General features: G+C 38.8%; 1 protein-coding gene across 2 annotated transcripts; it reads left to right on the top strand.

Moving 5' to 3' along the window:
• Positions 1-664: 664 nt before the first annotated feature.
• On the top strand, positions 665-11,900 carry LOC105009577. 2 transcript variants are annotated; one of them, XM_020053235.3, is made up of 4 exons: positions 665-794; positions 1,495-1,540; positions 1,699-1,829; positions 10,358-11,900. In XM_020053235.3, exons 3-4 carry the CDS (start codon positions 1,786-1,788, stop codon positions 11,715-11,717), a joined length of 1,404 nt encoding a protein of 467 aa, XP_019908794.2. In that variant the 5' UTR covers positions 665-794; positions 1,495-1,540; positions 1,699-1,785; the 3' UTR covers positions 11,718-11,900. The 2 variants fall into 2 exon arrangements, with proteins under 2 accessions (XP_019908794.2, XP_010867311.2); XM_010869009.3 differs by lacking the exons at positions 665-794; positions 1,495-1,540; positions 1,699-1,829 and adding an exon at positions 9,174-9,219.
• Positions 11,901-18,702: the final 6,802 nt, after the last annotated feature.

Below are 18,702 nucleotides of genomic sequence, written 5' to 3' on the forward strand. Positions count from 1 at the left end.
CTATAATATTTGCGAGAAACATTTTAATACAGAGGATCTTGACCTCCGATCCCCTACAGGACTAAAGGCGAATCCAATCCCATCACGTTATCCAGTTCAACCCGTGGAGACAAGACAGATTGTAAGTAATATTGCTGATTGCTATGTTTTAACCTCCTGAGACCCTGTGTCTGCATATGAGGTCACTATGTTTTAAGCTTCTTGCACCATGCACCTGTGCTGGTGCATGTAAACATGCATTACTGATTGATCGTTGAATACCTCTCTGGTACTGACAAATGCAGTATGCACTATGATGTACAGTATATAAATAAAACACTTTGACTGAATATGTCATTAGCAGTTGTGCCCTTATTTGTTGCCATGTTCAGGCATTGAAATGCACACACACAAGTACACACACACATACATGTACTCACACACACTAGTACACACACACATACATGTACTCACACACACTGCAAATGTGTTCATGTTCTGTTTTGATGAAAACAGTTGAAATTAAAAATGTTCTACTTTGTTACACATTGGTGACTTTATTGTGTTATGTAGTAAAATAAACCCAATGCCATCATACATTTTTTCAAAAAGTACTTCCTGTTCAAAGACAATGATTAGATATTATACTTATCAGGTCCTACTAATGCCAAATAGCTAAGAGACATTAAAAATGCGTACATTATCAAAGCTCATACATTGTCAAAGCTCAGGAGGATAAAAAAACAAGGGTTATGGATTAAAGCGTTCACCATTGCGGAGGTGACTGTCCGAGATTACTATCAAAGACGAAATAGGTAACTTGCTTTCTAGCTAGCGAATTCAAAATTTTGTCTACTGTGTATATACTAACTCTTTCCAAACGAGCGCGTAGATTAATACAATTGTGAACAAAACAGACGGGTAAACACAGGAAGTATTATATCATGGAAATTAAAATGTTATTTAGAGGAATCGTCATGTTCTTTGAGTTAAACAACACCTTAGTTTGGAGTGTTTTATAGTAGTTTACCGCTTGCAATGCAGCTTTTCCGATAAAGGTAAGTATGGTTTTCATTCATGAATTTGTACAACGCTAATAACGCTAATTGCTGACTGAAAGAGCTGAATAATGGATTGTTTTAAAAAAGGTGCCTGAAGGACCAGCTGGTAGTAAAGGGTCTGTCACTGAAATATTTTGGATGAACTATCTCTTTAGGATTGGAGCCTAATTCAATTCTGAACAGTCTCCTGCAGATGTGTCATTAATATCGTGTTTGTCTTATTCTGGTTACCTGTCCAGTCTGCCTGGTTGAAATCCAAAAGGATTTTGTTGAAATGAATGGCTGCCACTGTGGTGAAAAATATGAACTATCATTACTGTTATGTTGTAGAGAGCATGTCACCAGACTATGAAGAAGATCCCAGGTGCTGAGAGAATAATACATGAACAATGAAATTGAAAAGCAGATCAGTGTTTTCAGACAACTATTAATTACATTTTGATTATTTTTCAAGCAACTTTTAGCTGATGTATGGCAATGAAGATGAATGGGCAATTCAGGTATGGTAAATGTAATATTGTAACAAAGATGTTAATGTTGCCTGTTTATTGGATCTGTTTAAAGATGTTGCCTGTCTACTGGCTCTCAAGTTGGAGGATGTGCTCAAATCCCTCCAGGATTATATGGAAATGACCAGCACTTTGATCTGTGTCAGCAGGGTACACATGAAGAGAGGCCTCCTGCAATAGAAAAGACAAAAGAAGACGTTTTTCAAAAGCCGGCTGAAGATGTCCTTTTCTGGTGAATGGATGATAGTCACTGGTGCTCTATGGAAGGGGTTTTTGACTGGTATGATTTTGATTTATCATGAGTGATTGTGCAAGTGACTGTGCAAGACAGGATGTTGTGAAAGTGAAATATCTTTCTGTGCCTTTGTGCAAGTCACATCACCCTGACTTCTACTGTATTTTGCTCTTATTCACAGCATCTGCTGAATGACTCGTGTAAAATGTCTGTTTAAAATTTAGAAGCTGAAATTATTTTTTCGCGTGAGAAAAACAGGGGGAAATTGAAGGGGGAACTACAGGTGCTGGTCATATAATTAGAATATCATAAAAAAGTTGATTTATTTCAGTAATTCCATTGAAAAAGTTAAACTTTTTTTTTTGTATAAAGTATACATTCATTCCACACAGACTGATATACAAACCCGATTCCAAAAAAGTTGGGTTACTGTGCAAATTGTGAGTAAAAAAGGAATGGAATAATTTACAAATCTCATAAACTTATATTTAATTCACAATAGAATATAGATAACATATCAAATGTTGAAAGTGAGACATTTTGTAATGTCATGCCAAATATTGGCTCATTTTGGATTTCATGAGAGCAACACATTCCAAAAAAGTTGGGACAGGTAGCAATAAGAGGCTAGAAAAGTTAAATGTACAGATAAGGAACAGCTGGAGGACCAATTTGCAACTTATTTTGTCAATTGGCAACATGATTGGGTATATAAAGAGCCTCTCAGAGTGGCAGTGTCTCTCAGAAGTCAAGATGGGCAGAGGATCACCAATTCCCCCAATGCTGCGACGAAGACTAGTGGAGCAATATCAGAAAGGAGTTTCTCAGAGAAAAATTGCAAAGAGTTTGAAGTTATCATCATCTACAGTGCATAATATCATCCAAAGATTCAGAGAATCTGGAACAATCTCTGTGTGTAAGGGTCAAGGCCGGAAAACCATACTGGATGCCTGTGATCTTCGGGCCCTCAGACGGCACTGTATCACATACAGGAATGATACTGTAATGGAAATTACAACATGGGCTCAGGAATACTTCCAGAAAACACTGTCGGTGAACACAATCCACCGTGCCATTCGCCATTGCCGGCTATAACTCTATAGGTCAAAAAAGAAGCCGTATCTAAACAGGAACCAGAAGCGCAGGTGTTTCCTCTGGGCCAAGGATAATTTAAAATGGACTGTGGCAAAGTGGAAAAGTGTTCTGTGGTCAGACGAATCAAAATTAGAAGTTCAATTAAGGAAAACTGGGACGCCATGTCATCCGGACTAAAGAGGACAAGGACAACCCAAGTTGTTATCAGAGCTCAGTTCAGAAGCCTGCATCTCTGATGGTATGGGGTTACATGAGTGCGTGTGGCATGGGCAGCCTACACATCTGAAAAGGCACCATCAATGCTGACCGTTATATCCAAGATCTAGAACAACATATCCAGATGTCGTCTCTTTCAGGGAAGACCTTGCATTTTCCAACATGACAATGCCAGACCACATAGTGCATCAATTACAATGTCATGGCTGCATAGAAGAAGGATCCGGGTACTGAAATGGCCAGCCTGCAGTCCAGATCTTTCACCAATAGAAAACATTTGGCGCATCATAAAGAGGAAGGTGCGACAAAGAAGACCTAAGACAGTTTAGCAACTAGAAGCCTGTATTAGACAAGAATGGGACAACATTCCTATTCATAAACTTGAGCAACTTGTCTCCTCAGTCCCCAGACGTTTGTAGTCTGTTATAAAAAGAAGAGGGGATGCCACACAGTGGTAAACATGGCCTTGTCCCAACTTCATGTGTTGATGCCATGAAATTTTAAATCAACTTATTTTTCCCTTAAAGTGATACATTTTCTCAGTTTCACATTTGATATGTCATCTATGTTGTATTCTGAATAAAATATTAAAATTTGAAACTTCCACATCATTGCATTCTGTTTTTATTCACAATTGTACAGTGTCCCAACTTTTTTGGAAACGGGTTTGTATTTCAAGTGTTTTTTTCTTAAAATGTTGATGATTATAACGGACAACTAATGAAAACCCCAAAATCAGTATTTCAGAAAATTAGAATATTGTGAAAAGGTTCAATATTGAAGACACCTGGTGCCACACTCTAATCAGCTATTTAACTCAAAACACCTGCAAAGGCCTTTAAATGGTCTCTCAGTCTAGTTCTGTAGGCTACACAATCATGGGGAAGACTGCTGACTTGACAGCTGTCCAAAAGATGACCATTGACACCTTGCACAAGGAGGGCAAGACACAAAAGGTCATTGCTAAAGAGGCTAGCTGTTCACAGAGCTCTGTGTCCAAGCACATTAATAGAGAGGCGAAGGGAAGGAAAAGATGTGGTTGAAAAAAGTGTACAAGCAATAGGGATAACCGCACCCTGGAGAGGATTGTGAAACAAAACCCATTCAAAAATGTGTGGGAGATTCACAATGAGTGGACTGCAGCTGGAGTCAGTGCTTCAAGAACCACCACGCACAGACGTATGCAAGACATGGGTTTCAGCTGTCGCATTCCTTGTGTCAAGCCACTCTTGAACAAGACACAGCTTCAGAAGCATCTCTCCTGGGCTAAAGACAAAAAGGACTGGACTGCTGCTGAGTTATGTTCTCTGTTGAAAGTACATTTTGCATTTCCTTTGGAAATCAAGATCCCAGAGTCTGGAAGAAGAGAGGAGAGGCACAGAATCCACGTTGCTTGAAGTCCAGTGTAAAGTTTCCACAGTCAGTGATGGTTTGGGGTGCCATGTCATCTGCTGGTGTTGGTCCACTGTGTTTTCTGAGGTCCAAGGTCAATGAAGCCGTCAACCAGGAAGTTTTAGAGCACTTCATGATTCCTGCTGATGACCAACTTTATGGAGATGCAGATTTCATTTTCCAACAGGACTTGGCACCTGCACACAGAGCCAAAGCTACCAGTACCTGGTTTAAGGACCATGGTATCCCTGTTCTTAATTGGCCAGCAAACTCGCCTGACCTTAACCCTATAGAAAATCTATGCGGTATTGTGAAGAGGAAGATGAGATATGCCAGACCCAACAATGCAGAAGAGCTGAAGGATTGTTCCTTAGATTGTTCTAATAAGAATGATGTGCCAAACACGGTATTAATGACACATCTGCTGGAGACTGTTCAGAGTTGAATTACGCTCCAAACCCATTATATTTCATTCGGATCCCTCATCCAGGAGTTGAGTGGCAAAGCCTCTGTGTTTAAGAGGGTGAGTCAGTGCATGTTAAAAACCTCTAGTCATACCAACTGCACACATTTTCACCTATCAAGATTTTCACTGTCTTATCACAGGCAATTCTTTGTGGTGGACAGGGTTTTTTGCAATGTGTGATTCAAATCTGCAAGTTAACTACATTTTCATACAACTTCTTCCCACACTTACAGAGTTCAGTGGGGTCAAACGTTCTGCTAATGCAACATTTCTCTCATATTTTGAAGCTAAAAAAAACAATAACATTTGTACATTTTTACAATTTTGGCCCATCTTTACTAAAAGCCCAAACCAATGGCCAATATTAATATTCCATAGAAACTATTCCAAAATGACACTTGGCATGGAATGTATTAATTCTGTACGCATAGAAAAAGTATGATAAAACAATCCTACTACGTTCGCATGCATGGGATCTCCATTGATAAATAAATATTTATGTGCTCTTGTGGTTAGAGCATCTGACAAGTAACCGAAAGGTTTCTAGATTGAATCCCAATCAAACAGGTGGGACATAAAGCCTGTGGGGAATATACAATGCCACTCCATGAAATGCAACAATGCTTAATACATGAAGAAAACAATTCTAATATTGAAATAAAGGCACAGATTCCAGTGTTAGGCTTAGTAAAAATAAAAACGTTGCATTAAAATGTGGACCATTAGGATAAACCAAGTCATGAATAGGGTGGTCCAGCACATAAAGTTGCTGTTTTTAGTGCCCATTCTGTATACTGTTGTAGCATGAGATCAAATGATACGGTTCTTTCAGCAGAAACACTCCTCTACATTTCCTGTAGAGGAGTGTGGAAATGTTGGGAAAAAATGTCTTTCAACTTTCTTTCTTTAAAACATGCAAATTAAGTATTGTCAAGTCACAAATAAGTCATCCATGCTAGGCATAATAAATATACTTTTCTCGCTGCCGAATGAATGTCTGGTGCCTTCCATCTGGTCACCACATTCCACACTGTTTAATACAAATGACCTGCAAATTAGTTGGAAGGCTGTTCTGTTAATTTTTATGTCACATAGTTAAGCTAATCTTTACGAAGCTATCGGCAAAGGTGGAAGATGAAGTTAAAGGATTAAAGACAGAGGAGCAGTTGACCAAGCTTGACATTTGTAGTAATAGTGGTTTTAACAGCAGTAAGAAAGTAAGAGATGGTAGTGAAAGGACTATCTGACAGATGAGAAAATAGATTAAGAGAGACTAGAGGAGAAAAAACTAATATTGTGATGGCGTTTGACCATTTTGTTAGAAACTGGATGGGTAGCATTAGAGGAAAGTTAAAAAGGATAGAGACAAAGTTGGGATCAGAGACCTGGAGGGGGGGTTACAAAGAGATGAGTGGACAGACAGCATCTAGTGAAGATATAGTCAAACACATAGCCTGCATTCCAGGGGACCAACTCAAGAAGGTGGATCAAAGAATGCAAAGACTGTGCATTCTCTGACCCACCTGTGCACAGCTGTTATAAACGGTGGCTACTTTGAAAAACTAAAAAAATATAAATGTATTTAGATTTTATTTACAAATTTCTGGTTAGTAAATTATTCCATATGTGTAATTTCATAGTTTCTATGTCTTCACTATTATTCTCCAATGTGGAAAATAGTCAAACTTAAGATATACCCTTGAATTAGTATGTGTCCAAACATTTGACTGGAAGTGTATATCTCATGCAGCCACTAGGGGGCGAACACAAGACCGCTGTGTTTGGTGAGTAGGCTCAGGATATCTTCTCAACTCTTAATGGTGGAACTTACCTTTCTTTAAACCAGCCACAGTTATCTTATCACATCATTTAGCTTATTTTCACAGATTCTGATCTGCCAACAGTGTCTCAGCCTTAAACCTGTAATATCTGATTCTATGATTTAAGATTAAGGCAGGAGACAGTACTTTTTCTGCTGCTAATTTTTCTTCAGCCATTGCTGCAACTGATATTGCCTCCTCTGTGTTTTTTCTTGTTGATGACAGACAGAACACACTAACTGTTGACCAAGGTCTTAAAACATAAAATATGAAACATTTTCAATTTAAGAACACTACCAATTTGAAAGTCCTTGGAAAACAAAAAGACAGGCGTTCAGACTAATGATGGGCATGGATCTTTTGAATCATTGATTCACTGAATGAATGCTTTTGTCTAACTGCTTAATTCCATCTTAAGTCCATGATGAGATCTTATTGTGTACTGTAATAGCATTCAGTTTAATGTTTCCAGCATAGAACACATGAAATTAGTAATGGTAAAAAATTTACCTTGTTTATTTTTTCCTACAATAAACAAATGATACAATCTTCAGAAAATAATAGATCAGGCCAATGCAGTAGGTAGCAATAAACAACAGCTATAATTGACTGTGCATATTTGGTTTCTTTTAAGTTAAGGAACATATACACCTTTTCACCTCTTAGGCTGCAATGAAAAACAAGTGCTATCATATCATAACCATTCATACTTGTTTCCTGCAGAGTCTGAGGGATTCTAGGCCTTACCAATGGAAAACCATTTGTTTCAGAATTGGCTGTAGTTATATGTAAATGTTGTAGCTGTGGTTATAGCTGTAAATGTGGTTGTTGTAGCTGAAGCTGTAACTGTGGTTTTATAGCTATGGTTGAAGCTGTAACTGTGGTTGTTATAGCTGTGGTTGAAGCTGTAACTGTGGTTGTTGTAGCTGTTATTGACGCTGTAACTGTGATTGTTGTAGCTGGGATTGACACTGTAACTGTGGTTGTTGTAGCTGTTGTTGAAGCTGTAACTGTGGTGGTTGTAGCTGTGGTTGAAGCTGTAACTGTGGTGGTTGTAGCTGTGGTTGAAGCTTTAACTGTGGTGGTTGTAGCTGTGGTTGAAGCTGTAACTGTGGTGGTTGTAGCTGTGGTTGAATCTAACTGTTTTGTTGTTGTCAGGACTGAGAGAAGGTGCAGCTGAAACAGCGGAGGCAATCTCAGGTGGGTTTTAATGAAGAATAAACAAGAAGTACAGTCCTATATAGCTCGTAACACGAGACAATAACACACAAAGACTAAGGGAGCAGAGGGCAACATATATACTGGGGGGAATCAAGTAAATGACCAGGTGTGCGCTAAACAAGACAATCAGGTGAGATGAACTGATGGGATGGGCGGTGGTGTCAGATGGCCGGTGACGTCGACCGCTGAGGCCTGCCCACTGCAGGGGGAGAAAAGGCAGCAGAAGGCGCAGTCGTCACAGTTGTAGCTGTGGTTGAAGCTGTAACTGTGTTGTTGTAGCTGGGGTTGACGCTGTAATTGTGGTTATTGTAGCTGGGGTTGACGCTGTAACTGTAGATGTTGTAGTAGCTGTGGTTGTTGTAGTTGTGGTTGTGGTACTGTATGTGATGGAGGCTGTGGTGATGGCTCGAGCTGAAGGAGGCCTTGCATCATTAGCATCTGCTGTTTCATGCCCACTTTTCACCTCTTCAAGTCTCACGGCTGGGTGTTTGGACCTAAAATGTCTGTGGAGATTAGCTGTTCATCTTCCATGGGTTGATAGATGGATTTATCAAATTGTGCATTGGACAGTATTTGAACAGATTTTTGTAAATGTGGACAAATATTGTTGAGAACATTCCCCCATATTGAATTTTTTTGTTCTACAACCGGTACGCTTCATGCTGTCCACGCTCTGACTGTGTTGATTCAGACCTACCTCATACCCAGAAATATGTTTGACTGCATGAAAATATTCACAGAGACACTTTTTGAAAGGAAATAATATATATTTACGATTTTTGCGTGATTTTCTCTTACACATAAGTGATTGTTGAATCTTCAACTAAAAAACTACGAATCATTCATGATTGACACGTCAGTAGTTCATACATCCTTAAAATCCTGTACATATAGGAGCTGTCAGAGACTCGTCGCATAATGACTCGATTCCAACTGCACTGATCCAGGTAGCCAATACAGTATGTTATGCTGTCGCTAACTTAAACTGAAGCATAAAGCCTAATGAAGAAGAAATGCCATACTGTGACAATATTTCCAGAGGGCACTGTGAAGAAATTTTATGACTTGAAAATGTAAGTAATTGCAAAATAGTACTTGAGCAATAAAGATTGATCACTTCCCTATTTATCGCCATTATATAAATCAAGCATGTTTGGAATCTGCTACAACACTCTGCACAACAGAAGTCCCAACTACAAGCCTAAACCACAACAGAGTTCAACTGGTAAGTTGAAAAGAATTTAGAGACCACTGCAACTTTTTCTTTCCTTTCAAAACAAGTTGAAAGGGAATGTTTTGAGTTAGGAACAGAAGCGTTCTATTTGCAGTGGTCTCTTAATTTTACCCTTCTGTTCCTCACTCAAAACATTCCATTTCGACTTTTTTTGGAAAGGAAACAGAAAGGTGCACTGGTCTTTAAATTTTTTCCGGAGCTGTATACTTGTTGATAATATTCAGAAGTTCATATTTTAACGCCACGTAGAGATACACCTGGAGCCCTTATTATGTACTCTTCTGCAGCATATTTTTAGACTTTTGTTTGTTGTTGTGTTTGAGTCTGATGTTGACAAATTAACATTTGCTTTTATTATCAGAAATGGGAACCTTTGCGATGACAAACCTATTAAAAGGTAGACATTACCTCACCTAGTCTCACCTAGTCTAAATCAATAATGAAAAAAAGTGCCTGACTTTAAGTTTATTGTTAATTGTGATCAGTGTCCATTTTGTATATTTTATTGTAATAATATATGGCTGAGCTGTGAAAGGGACCTGGGTCTTATTTGATATTTCTGTATAAATAAGTATATAAGAATGATTTAGTCTCTACTGGTTACAGCCCAAACTAAATTATAAATTAAAGTATCAAAGAATTCTAAAGTTGTGCTTTGCTTTCAGCAAGCACACCTTACATATTCTCTTAATTAAAAGCAAAGAAACAACCACCCAGCTGGGGCTTCAGAGGAGGCAGAGCAATCTAAGGTGCATCAGGCTGAACACTACAGACTAGGTTCAAGCTGTATCACCATGGGACTTTTGTATGGAAAGAACTTGACAACATGACTACTGACATACACATATAAACTAAAAAACAACAATATATCAATCTATGCTGATCGATCTGGAAAGATTAAGACTGACTTAAGTGTTCATAACCTTAATCAAATGTTATGTCTCTTTTGTCACTATAATTACTAATTGTGGAATAGGTTGTGTAAAACGTATTTCCTCACAGATAGATATATTCAATCACCAAGACATAGAGCCAGTCTGTCCTTCTACCTAACATGTTGCCTATAATTTATTTGATCTCTTTGACTTGGGGCTGTAACACTGTCCGTCATACCATCGCTCTGTAACAGGTTCACCATGGGGAGAGAATGCCTGCCATTCATCTTTCTGATGCTGCTTCCCGTGGCCTTGGTCTGGGCAAACCCCCCAACACTCAACACCATCAGTGAGCTCAGAACCATTGAGTTTGGCCACCGCTTCCCACGCCACGGCCTTCATCTGCTCTATTTTATAGCTCATCAACTGGTTGTAGATGATGACGATGTCATAATACCAACCTTTGTGCCAGACAGGGGAGACTGGGGCTTTGTTCCCTACAGTAATTTAGAAGGGGTGTTTCCACCCCTGAAAGATTATAACCGACAGGGTTACTACTCAGCAGGGAGTCTGAATACATCAGCAGAATCCTCACTCCCACCGTACGTCACCCAAAGCTATCGCTACGCCCCAAAGCATCCAGAGGCAAACAGGGACAGAGTGGTGGTCAGAACGCGCCCCAACAGCCAACTGTTAGAGGCGCTTTACATTACGAAGTACTATCCCCTTGGTGTTTGCCAGAGCCATCAGTATGACCCGAAAAACACCTGGCAAATAAGCCCCACCCTCCTGAGAGAGATACATTCCTACTCAGCCAACCGGGTGGATGGCCTCTCAGTGTTTCTGTTCATCGCCTACTATGATGTAAGTTCAAGTTACTTTAACGAGCTCTGCGACTACTCTGACCCATCCAGAGACAATAACATAGATCAGGTGGAAGATCCATCAGCCCAACAGCCTCCCAACGATTACACTGCTGTAAACAAAAGAGTTACCTTAAATAACAGTAATAACCACATTGAGTGCTATGAAATATTGCTGGAGGTGAAAGCCACGGACAACGGGTATGCTCGGATCAGATGGTCTAATATCCCTGACACTTTGCTGGACAAGGGGGTCCAAGTGAATGTCTGTAAAGAAGATGGAAATTGTTTTATTTCACCTATTGACATGAGAAGCTATGGAACCTACGACAGTGGTGAATACCTAAACAAAGGCCTGAGCCCCCGTCTCCAATTCATAGACACAAAGGCTGAAATTATGCGTGGTCCTACCTATGACAACACAGACAGGAAACTTCCCGTTGAAATCCAAGGCTTCGATGCCAGTTTTCAAGTTTACACTAAAGACACGCTTGCATGTGCTGCCTTATTCATCAAGCCGAATAGTGGTTGGATGCAAAAATCCTCTAATTCATGGGTAGGATTGTACTCTGATCACAGAAGTGACAGTTATATTGAATGGAAATGGGCTAAAGAATTTCAATGTAGTCAAAGCATTCCATATTATGACATCTGTACACATTGTTTTGGGACTGCCATCAAACCTGGGGCCCAGGTTAGATTCTTTCCATCTGGGTCATCTTCTACAGTATCGATGCCATGGGAACGCTGAATGATTTCTTGCCATTAATTGAAACCAAGAATTAGTGAACATGTGTTTAATATGACTGCAGAAAGTGTTTGTTTGATCAGTAATATTTGATTATGCCTAGCCCAGAAGGAAGTATATTTGCATATAGAAATTGTAACTTACAATTCTTGTCAAACTGACTTGAAAAGTTTGGATGGCTTTGAAATTAAAAGGTCAATATGCATCATTTGTTGTGTGCTTATTCTATTACCACTCATGTTCTAGGTCATCTTAACACCTTGTAATGCATCAGGCACTATTAAAATGTCTGCAATTGCTCTTTAGAGAAATTACACTAGTCACATTAGTTGCTAATTCCCTGGAAAATGCATGTAGTACGCTCATTCATATAGATAGACAGATTCCTGTCCAATTCCATGCTAATACCAAAGCTAAAGCATCTCTTTGGTTAAGATGTTAAAAAGATCTGTCAATGTGATTAGATATACGTTTTATTATAGGTACGTTCTCACAACAGCAGTAATCCTAGTTTATGTATAGACCAGGGAAGGGGACCAAATCAGGATTTTGAAATAAAAAGGAGGGCTGTTGTGTCCATATGTTCTTTAATTCATTATTTTATTAACATATTGCATTACAGTATTTCTGAATTGCTAAAACACTAAAATCCATTTGCAAAACCAAAGTTGCAAGTGTACAAACCACCTTATTGATTGAATCACACAGTTTGAAGAACTTTAAACACTTCTCATGTGGTTAGACATAACTAGCAAATTGGAACCACTCTTTGTGCAAAACTGTAAACACATTTTCATTCACAAAGCACATGTAGCATTGTGGTGCACTTCAACTCAAAATGGCACAACACAGCCCCCAAAAGTGAAACACAAGCAACACACTGTTGTCATCGGTAATACACAAGCACTCAAATTCAACACACCTGTTTCAAATCAGTATTGTGTTGCACCTACTCAGTAATCAGGATATAAAGCCATGTCAAATCCAAATAGCATGTGTGATTATCACAATGGAGGGCAGGAGAAAAGGAGGAAGGGGAAGTGGATGAGCAAGAGGAAGAGGACGAGGACGCGGAGGAGACAGAGGAGGAGGAAGAAGAGACAGAGGAGGAGGAGGAAGTGACAGAGGAGGAGGAAGAAGAGACAGAGGAGGAGGAAGAAGAGACAGAGGAGGAGGAAGAAGAGACGGAGGAGGAAGAGACAGAGGAGGAGACAGAGGAGAAGAAAGAGACAGAGGAGGAGAAGGAAGAGACAGAGGAGGAGGAGGAGGAAGAGACCGAGGAGGAGGAAGGACAAGAGCCATCATTTCCAATGAAATTAGAGCAACAATCATACACCATGTTCTGGTTCATGGAATGAGTATAACGAAGCAGGACTATGTGTTCAACCAAATATAAGCAGGTTCTCTGTGGCCTCCATTGTCAGGACATTCAGAGAAGAGAACAGGTAAGTGTACTATCATTTGTGGTCCCTCTATATATACTGATATACTTGTATAATAGTATTTTATGTATTGTACATATTTGGGGACATTTCAATGCATTAGGCCTGTCTGTACAATTCTAACAAGAGGTTTTATTTTCTAGGATTGAAAGACTGCCACATGCCGGTGGAAGGAGAGGTACGTTCTCACAACACCAGGAGACCATTATTGTCAATACGGTCCTTCAAAATAATCACATTCGTCTGCGTGAAATACAACAACGAGTTGAGGAAGACAATGTGAATTTTGAAGGAATCAACAGGGTGAGTCTCTCAAACAAGCCTACAGAGTACCATTTGAGAGAAATTCTGAAAGGGTAAAAGAGCTACGATATCAATATGTACAAGTAAGTAATCATGTCCAGAGATTATACTGCACAATTGAAGAACTGCACATCTTTACTGTGTTGAATGTAATGCAGCACACGTATACAGAGGCATGAAGCCTGGAATGCTATGTCATTGACGTTACTTCAAGAATTTATTTTTGTTCATTTCTATAGAGAATGTTTCAACTGGATTCCATGGAGAGGCCTCATGAGTGCATCTTCTTGGATGAAGCTGGCTTCAATCTCACCAAGAGGAGAAGAGAGGCCGCAACATTATTGGTCAACGTGCCATTGTAGAGTTGCCAGGGCAGCGTGGTGGCAACGTAACCATATGTGCTGGCATCAGCAGCTACGGGTTTATTCACCGCCATGTGACTGTAGGGCCTTACAACACTGCACATCTTATGACGTTTCTGTATGCTATACAGGAAGCACTACAGAGACGTGAACAGAGGTGATGAGCAGGCAGAGCATCCCATGTATGTGGTAATCTGGGACAATGAACTTTTGGGTTTTCATCTCATACCACATAATGACCCTAGAGGGCCCTCTATGCTGCATCAGTTATGAGCTGAACATGTAGGAGTTATGTGAAGGGGATGGTGGGGAAAAAGACACGGTGTGGTTAGTAAAGACACTTTTCCCTGTTCCTCTGCTTCAGTGTCTTCTTGTCTTCCGTGTATTCTAGTTCTTTGTGAAATAGAATCTGCCACACAATTAGGGCCACACACATAATTTCATAATTTGTTAAACATTAATGATTTGTGGGCCAGAAAAGTGCAGTTATTAAAACATTTATATGGTAGATCTATTATAATGTCTAAATAATTTAAATCCAGATGAGTTGTTATTTACTTTACCCTAAAACTATTACCTATGAGCAAGTTTGCCCACCACTGGTATAAGCTAAACCTTTTTAAGATAGGCATTCATTTCCTTATTCCGGGGACCAGTCTCTAACTTAATCGCCGGTAAAAACTGCACAAAAGCACCTATACTTCCTGAGGAGGCTCAAGAAGTTTGGCATGTCTGCAAAAACTCTCACCAACGTTTACAGGCCGCATTAACGCCTGGTACGGCAGCTGCTCCGCTGCTGATCGCAAGTCCCTCCAGAAAGTGATGAAGTCAGTGGAGCGCATAATCGGCAGTCATCTCCCTTCTGTGCAAGGCATCTACCATACAAAATGCCATAGGAAAGCACGGGACATCATAAAAGACTACAGCCACCCAGGCTACGGTCTGTTCACACTACTGCCATCTGGTGGACGTTACCGGAACATCAGGGCACACACTTCCAGACTCACAAACAGTTTTTAGTCCGCGGACCATAATGGCCCAAACATCCTTCACGGTGAGTACATGCACGCATACACAGGATGGCTGCCACACCTGTCCTGCATACTTTTGGTCTGTACTTTGTGCATGTCTCCCTATGCGTTGCGTGTACGCATGCGCAGGTGCAACACCAACAGAAATCGTGGGGCAGTACACCAAAGATCTGAAACATTGAAGTAGTAGTACACAATGAATACGTTTACTGTGTCCTGGTGTATTATCTTTCAACGGATTCAACACTTCGGTCTGTCTGTAGGGAATTTTGTAAATGTACTGCATGACCATTATGGTATATTGGAAACCAACCGCAATAAATGTATTACCAACATTTGTGGGCTATCCATTACCATGACATAATAATAATAATAAACCATTAATTAAAGGTATTTGTGACCCTTATTGTAAAGTATAAACCATATGTGTAGTAATTAATGGATGATTAACGTTTGTAGAGTCTTCATTAGCATGGCTTAATAGTAGCAAAGCATTAATTACAGGCAATTGTGACACTTATTGTAAAGAATAAACCATATGTGTAGTAATTAATGGATTATTAACATTAATTACAGGCATTTGTGACACCTGCATGAAGTTGGGCCCCACCCAAAGCAAAACTTTGACAAAATAGGCTAAATCGTTTGTGCTCTGATTTTGCTGGCTTACACCGTTTACATTTAAATTTGAGCTGCTATTATTTTATGGATATTAAATAATATTTTATAGGTCATTCTGAGGTCACTCAGCTCCGTAACATGCTACAAATTAAACCAAAATAGTCTTGTTTGTCTGTTTTTCATTTGTACTTGTTTGTGCCATTAAAAGTTTCATTTGTGCTGCTTCTGTGTTTAATATTTTAGACATTTAATTATGGGTGATGATGTATAATTAAATATAATTAAACAAACGGAGCACAAACGATTGAGCCTATTTTGACGAGGTTTTGCACAGGGTGGGGGGCCAACGCAGGTATTTGTGACCCTTATTGTAAACCATATGGGTAGTAGTTCATAAATAATTAACGTTTTTGGAGTCTTCATTAGCATGACTTAATAGTAGTAAAGCATTAATTAAAGGCATTTGTGACACTTATTGTAAAGTGTAAACCATAAGGGTGGTAATAATGGATAAGTAAAGTTTGTACAGTCTTAATTAGCATGACGTAATAATTGTAAATAATTAATTTTAGGCAATTGTGACGCTTATTGTAAAGTGTAAACCATACGGTTTATTATCTATAAGGAAATGATCTATAATGAAATACATATAGAGGGAACTATTGGCAAAAATACTTTAACTAAAACTGCACAATTTGCTCTCACTCTTTTTTTGTGTGTGTGTGTGTGTGTGTGTGAGTGTGGGTTAGGTCTTACTGAACTCATGGGGACCAAATGTCCCAATGTGTATAGTAAAACCCGAAATAATGTGATATTTATAGTTAGAATTGGGGTTTCTTTAAGGTCCAGGCGTTGTTGGTTAAGTTTAGGGTTAGGTTTAGTTTAGGCATAAATGTTACTTTATTAGGTTTAGGGTTAGATTAGGGTTAGGTTAAGGTTAGGGTTAGGGTTTGGTTTAGGGTTAAGATTTGGGCAAGGGAGCATGCAATTTCTATTTTCATGAGGGTAGCTGTACAAACTTGTGTGTGTGTGTGTGTGTGTGTGATTGTGTCTGTGTCATGACAAAGAGGGAGAGAGGGATAAGAGATAGTAAAAAAAAAAGGGAGAAAGAGTCAGGAGAAGACCAAAAGAGTTATTAAACTATTTTGAAAACCATTACTTGATTACATCAGTTTTCATATTCTCTTATGTAAAAACTGAGATTATATTGTGTACTAACTACATAAAGTGACAATACAGATGCAAAAAAGGAGATCCACAGCATTATGCATGTACTACAATGTTATCCATGATGTGTATTAATGTCAGTGACACTTATTTACATTTTGGACAAAAACATTTCAACCAGGCCACCCCCCCTCTGAGGTTACTAGTTAATGTACCCTTATTTTAAAGTCTTACCTAAAAAGGATACATTCAAAATTGAGATGACCTCAAAGTCAATACAGGTGTGTAGAGTGAAAGATAGAGGGATGCAATGTGTATCGAAGTCAGGACTGTGACTGAAATTCTCAACAACAGCCACTGGAAATTCCCATATCCTAGGAATTCATGTTTGCATCTTCTGTAGTTATAAACAGCATCATACCAATATAATTGTGGAACAGTAAAATATATAATAATAATACAAAATAGAAAATAATACTTATGCAATATGAATCGGTTTTGGATTGTGTTGGACTACTTAGCATCTATAAACAGCTCCAAATATGAAAGGTTAGTAGTTTTATTACAAATAATGTACAGCTTAATGGCTGCTTGTAGTGCTTCAGGTGTAAAGTCAAACAAGATATTTATGTGCGTACACCTTTAAACATTAAGATAATTATTATGTTTTTGTCACTATATAAAAGAGCTGTAGGTTGAACAGATAATACTGAAAAAAAAACTTCTTAATACATTGTAAGATGTAAGACGGACGCCAATGGATTGCCAGGTCAACAATGGCTGCAGTGTGCAACGCTGTTCACGTAGCAAAATGTTAAACAGAATGAAGGAGCCTGCAAATAGAGCAGTGATTTATTTTTATTGCTGAAGTATTACAAACTTTTATTGACTTATATTTACTAGTAACTAAAGGGTTTCACAATAATAATTAAACAGGCCTCTGTAGGGACCTTGCTAGCTGGTCCGATCCCTAGCAGTTGGTCAGTCGAATATGACCCTCTACCTGCATCTGAACCAGGTTAATCAGTCACCCTGTTAACGAGTTACAAATCCCATCTTGGAGTCATAAGACCAACCAATAAAAAAAAAAAAAAAAAAAGTTTTTGATATACAGTGAGGGAAAACATTTTTGATCCCCTGCTGATTTTGTACGTTTGCCCACTGACAAAAAATTATCAGTCTATAATTTACTTACAAAATCAGCAGGGGATCAAATAATTTTTTCCCTCACTGTATATCAAAAACATTTTGAACAGTATGCACATTTTTATTACAGTTTATTTTTTGTCAGGTATTCTTTTATTGTTACTATTTGTCTTCTGTTGCAGTTTATTGTTTTTTGAAAGTGTGTTTATTACATGCCAGGGACATACCTTTCCAAATCACTGTATAAATCATTTGTTAACATTTTGGATGGTTTATTGATATCAAGAGAAATTATTACAATAAGAAAATAATTCACAATATTGTAAAATGTTTACAGTTCACAATGATCAAAACATGAGTAAAAAATTTACTGCATTGTCCCAATCACCTTGTTTCCTTGAGGGAAAACAGGAAAGGAAATGACATGCAGTTCTTATTTTGCTGTCTTTGTCAATATTACATTTCCTAACAGCCCTGTTCAAAGAGTTTTTTATATTGGGGTAAGGCATTTCATGTGCCTCATCCTCCACATGTGATGGGGGTCTTGTTAAGTTGGCGAAGGAATGGGGATGGTGTGTATAATTCCAGAGACAATAAGTTAATGTCCTACACTATATTCAGGGGGTCCTTTAAAGTTCACAAAGGAATGAATGGTTGGTCATACGAGTCCAGGCTGGGATAGGTGACTCAATATGAAGGTGACTGATTCAGAGGCACATCTACCTGCGAACCAGGTTAATCATGTATTTGATTGACCAACTGCTAGGAATGAATGGACCGGCCTTCAAAATCAATCAACCATTTAATTACTTAGTAAAGTACAGGTTAATATTTAAGTTTAAAAAACTTAAACAATAAAGATTGATCACTGCCCCATTTGGCACCAGTATATAAATCAAGTAGGTTTGGTATCTTC

Source organism: Esox lucius, chromosome 14 (assembly GCF_011004845.1).
Source record: "Esox lucius isolate fEsoLuc1 chromosome 14, fEsoLuc1.pri, whole genome shotgun sequence".
NCBI lineage: Eukaryota > Metazoa > Chordata > Actinopteri > Esociformes > Esocidae > Esox > Esox lucius.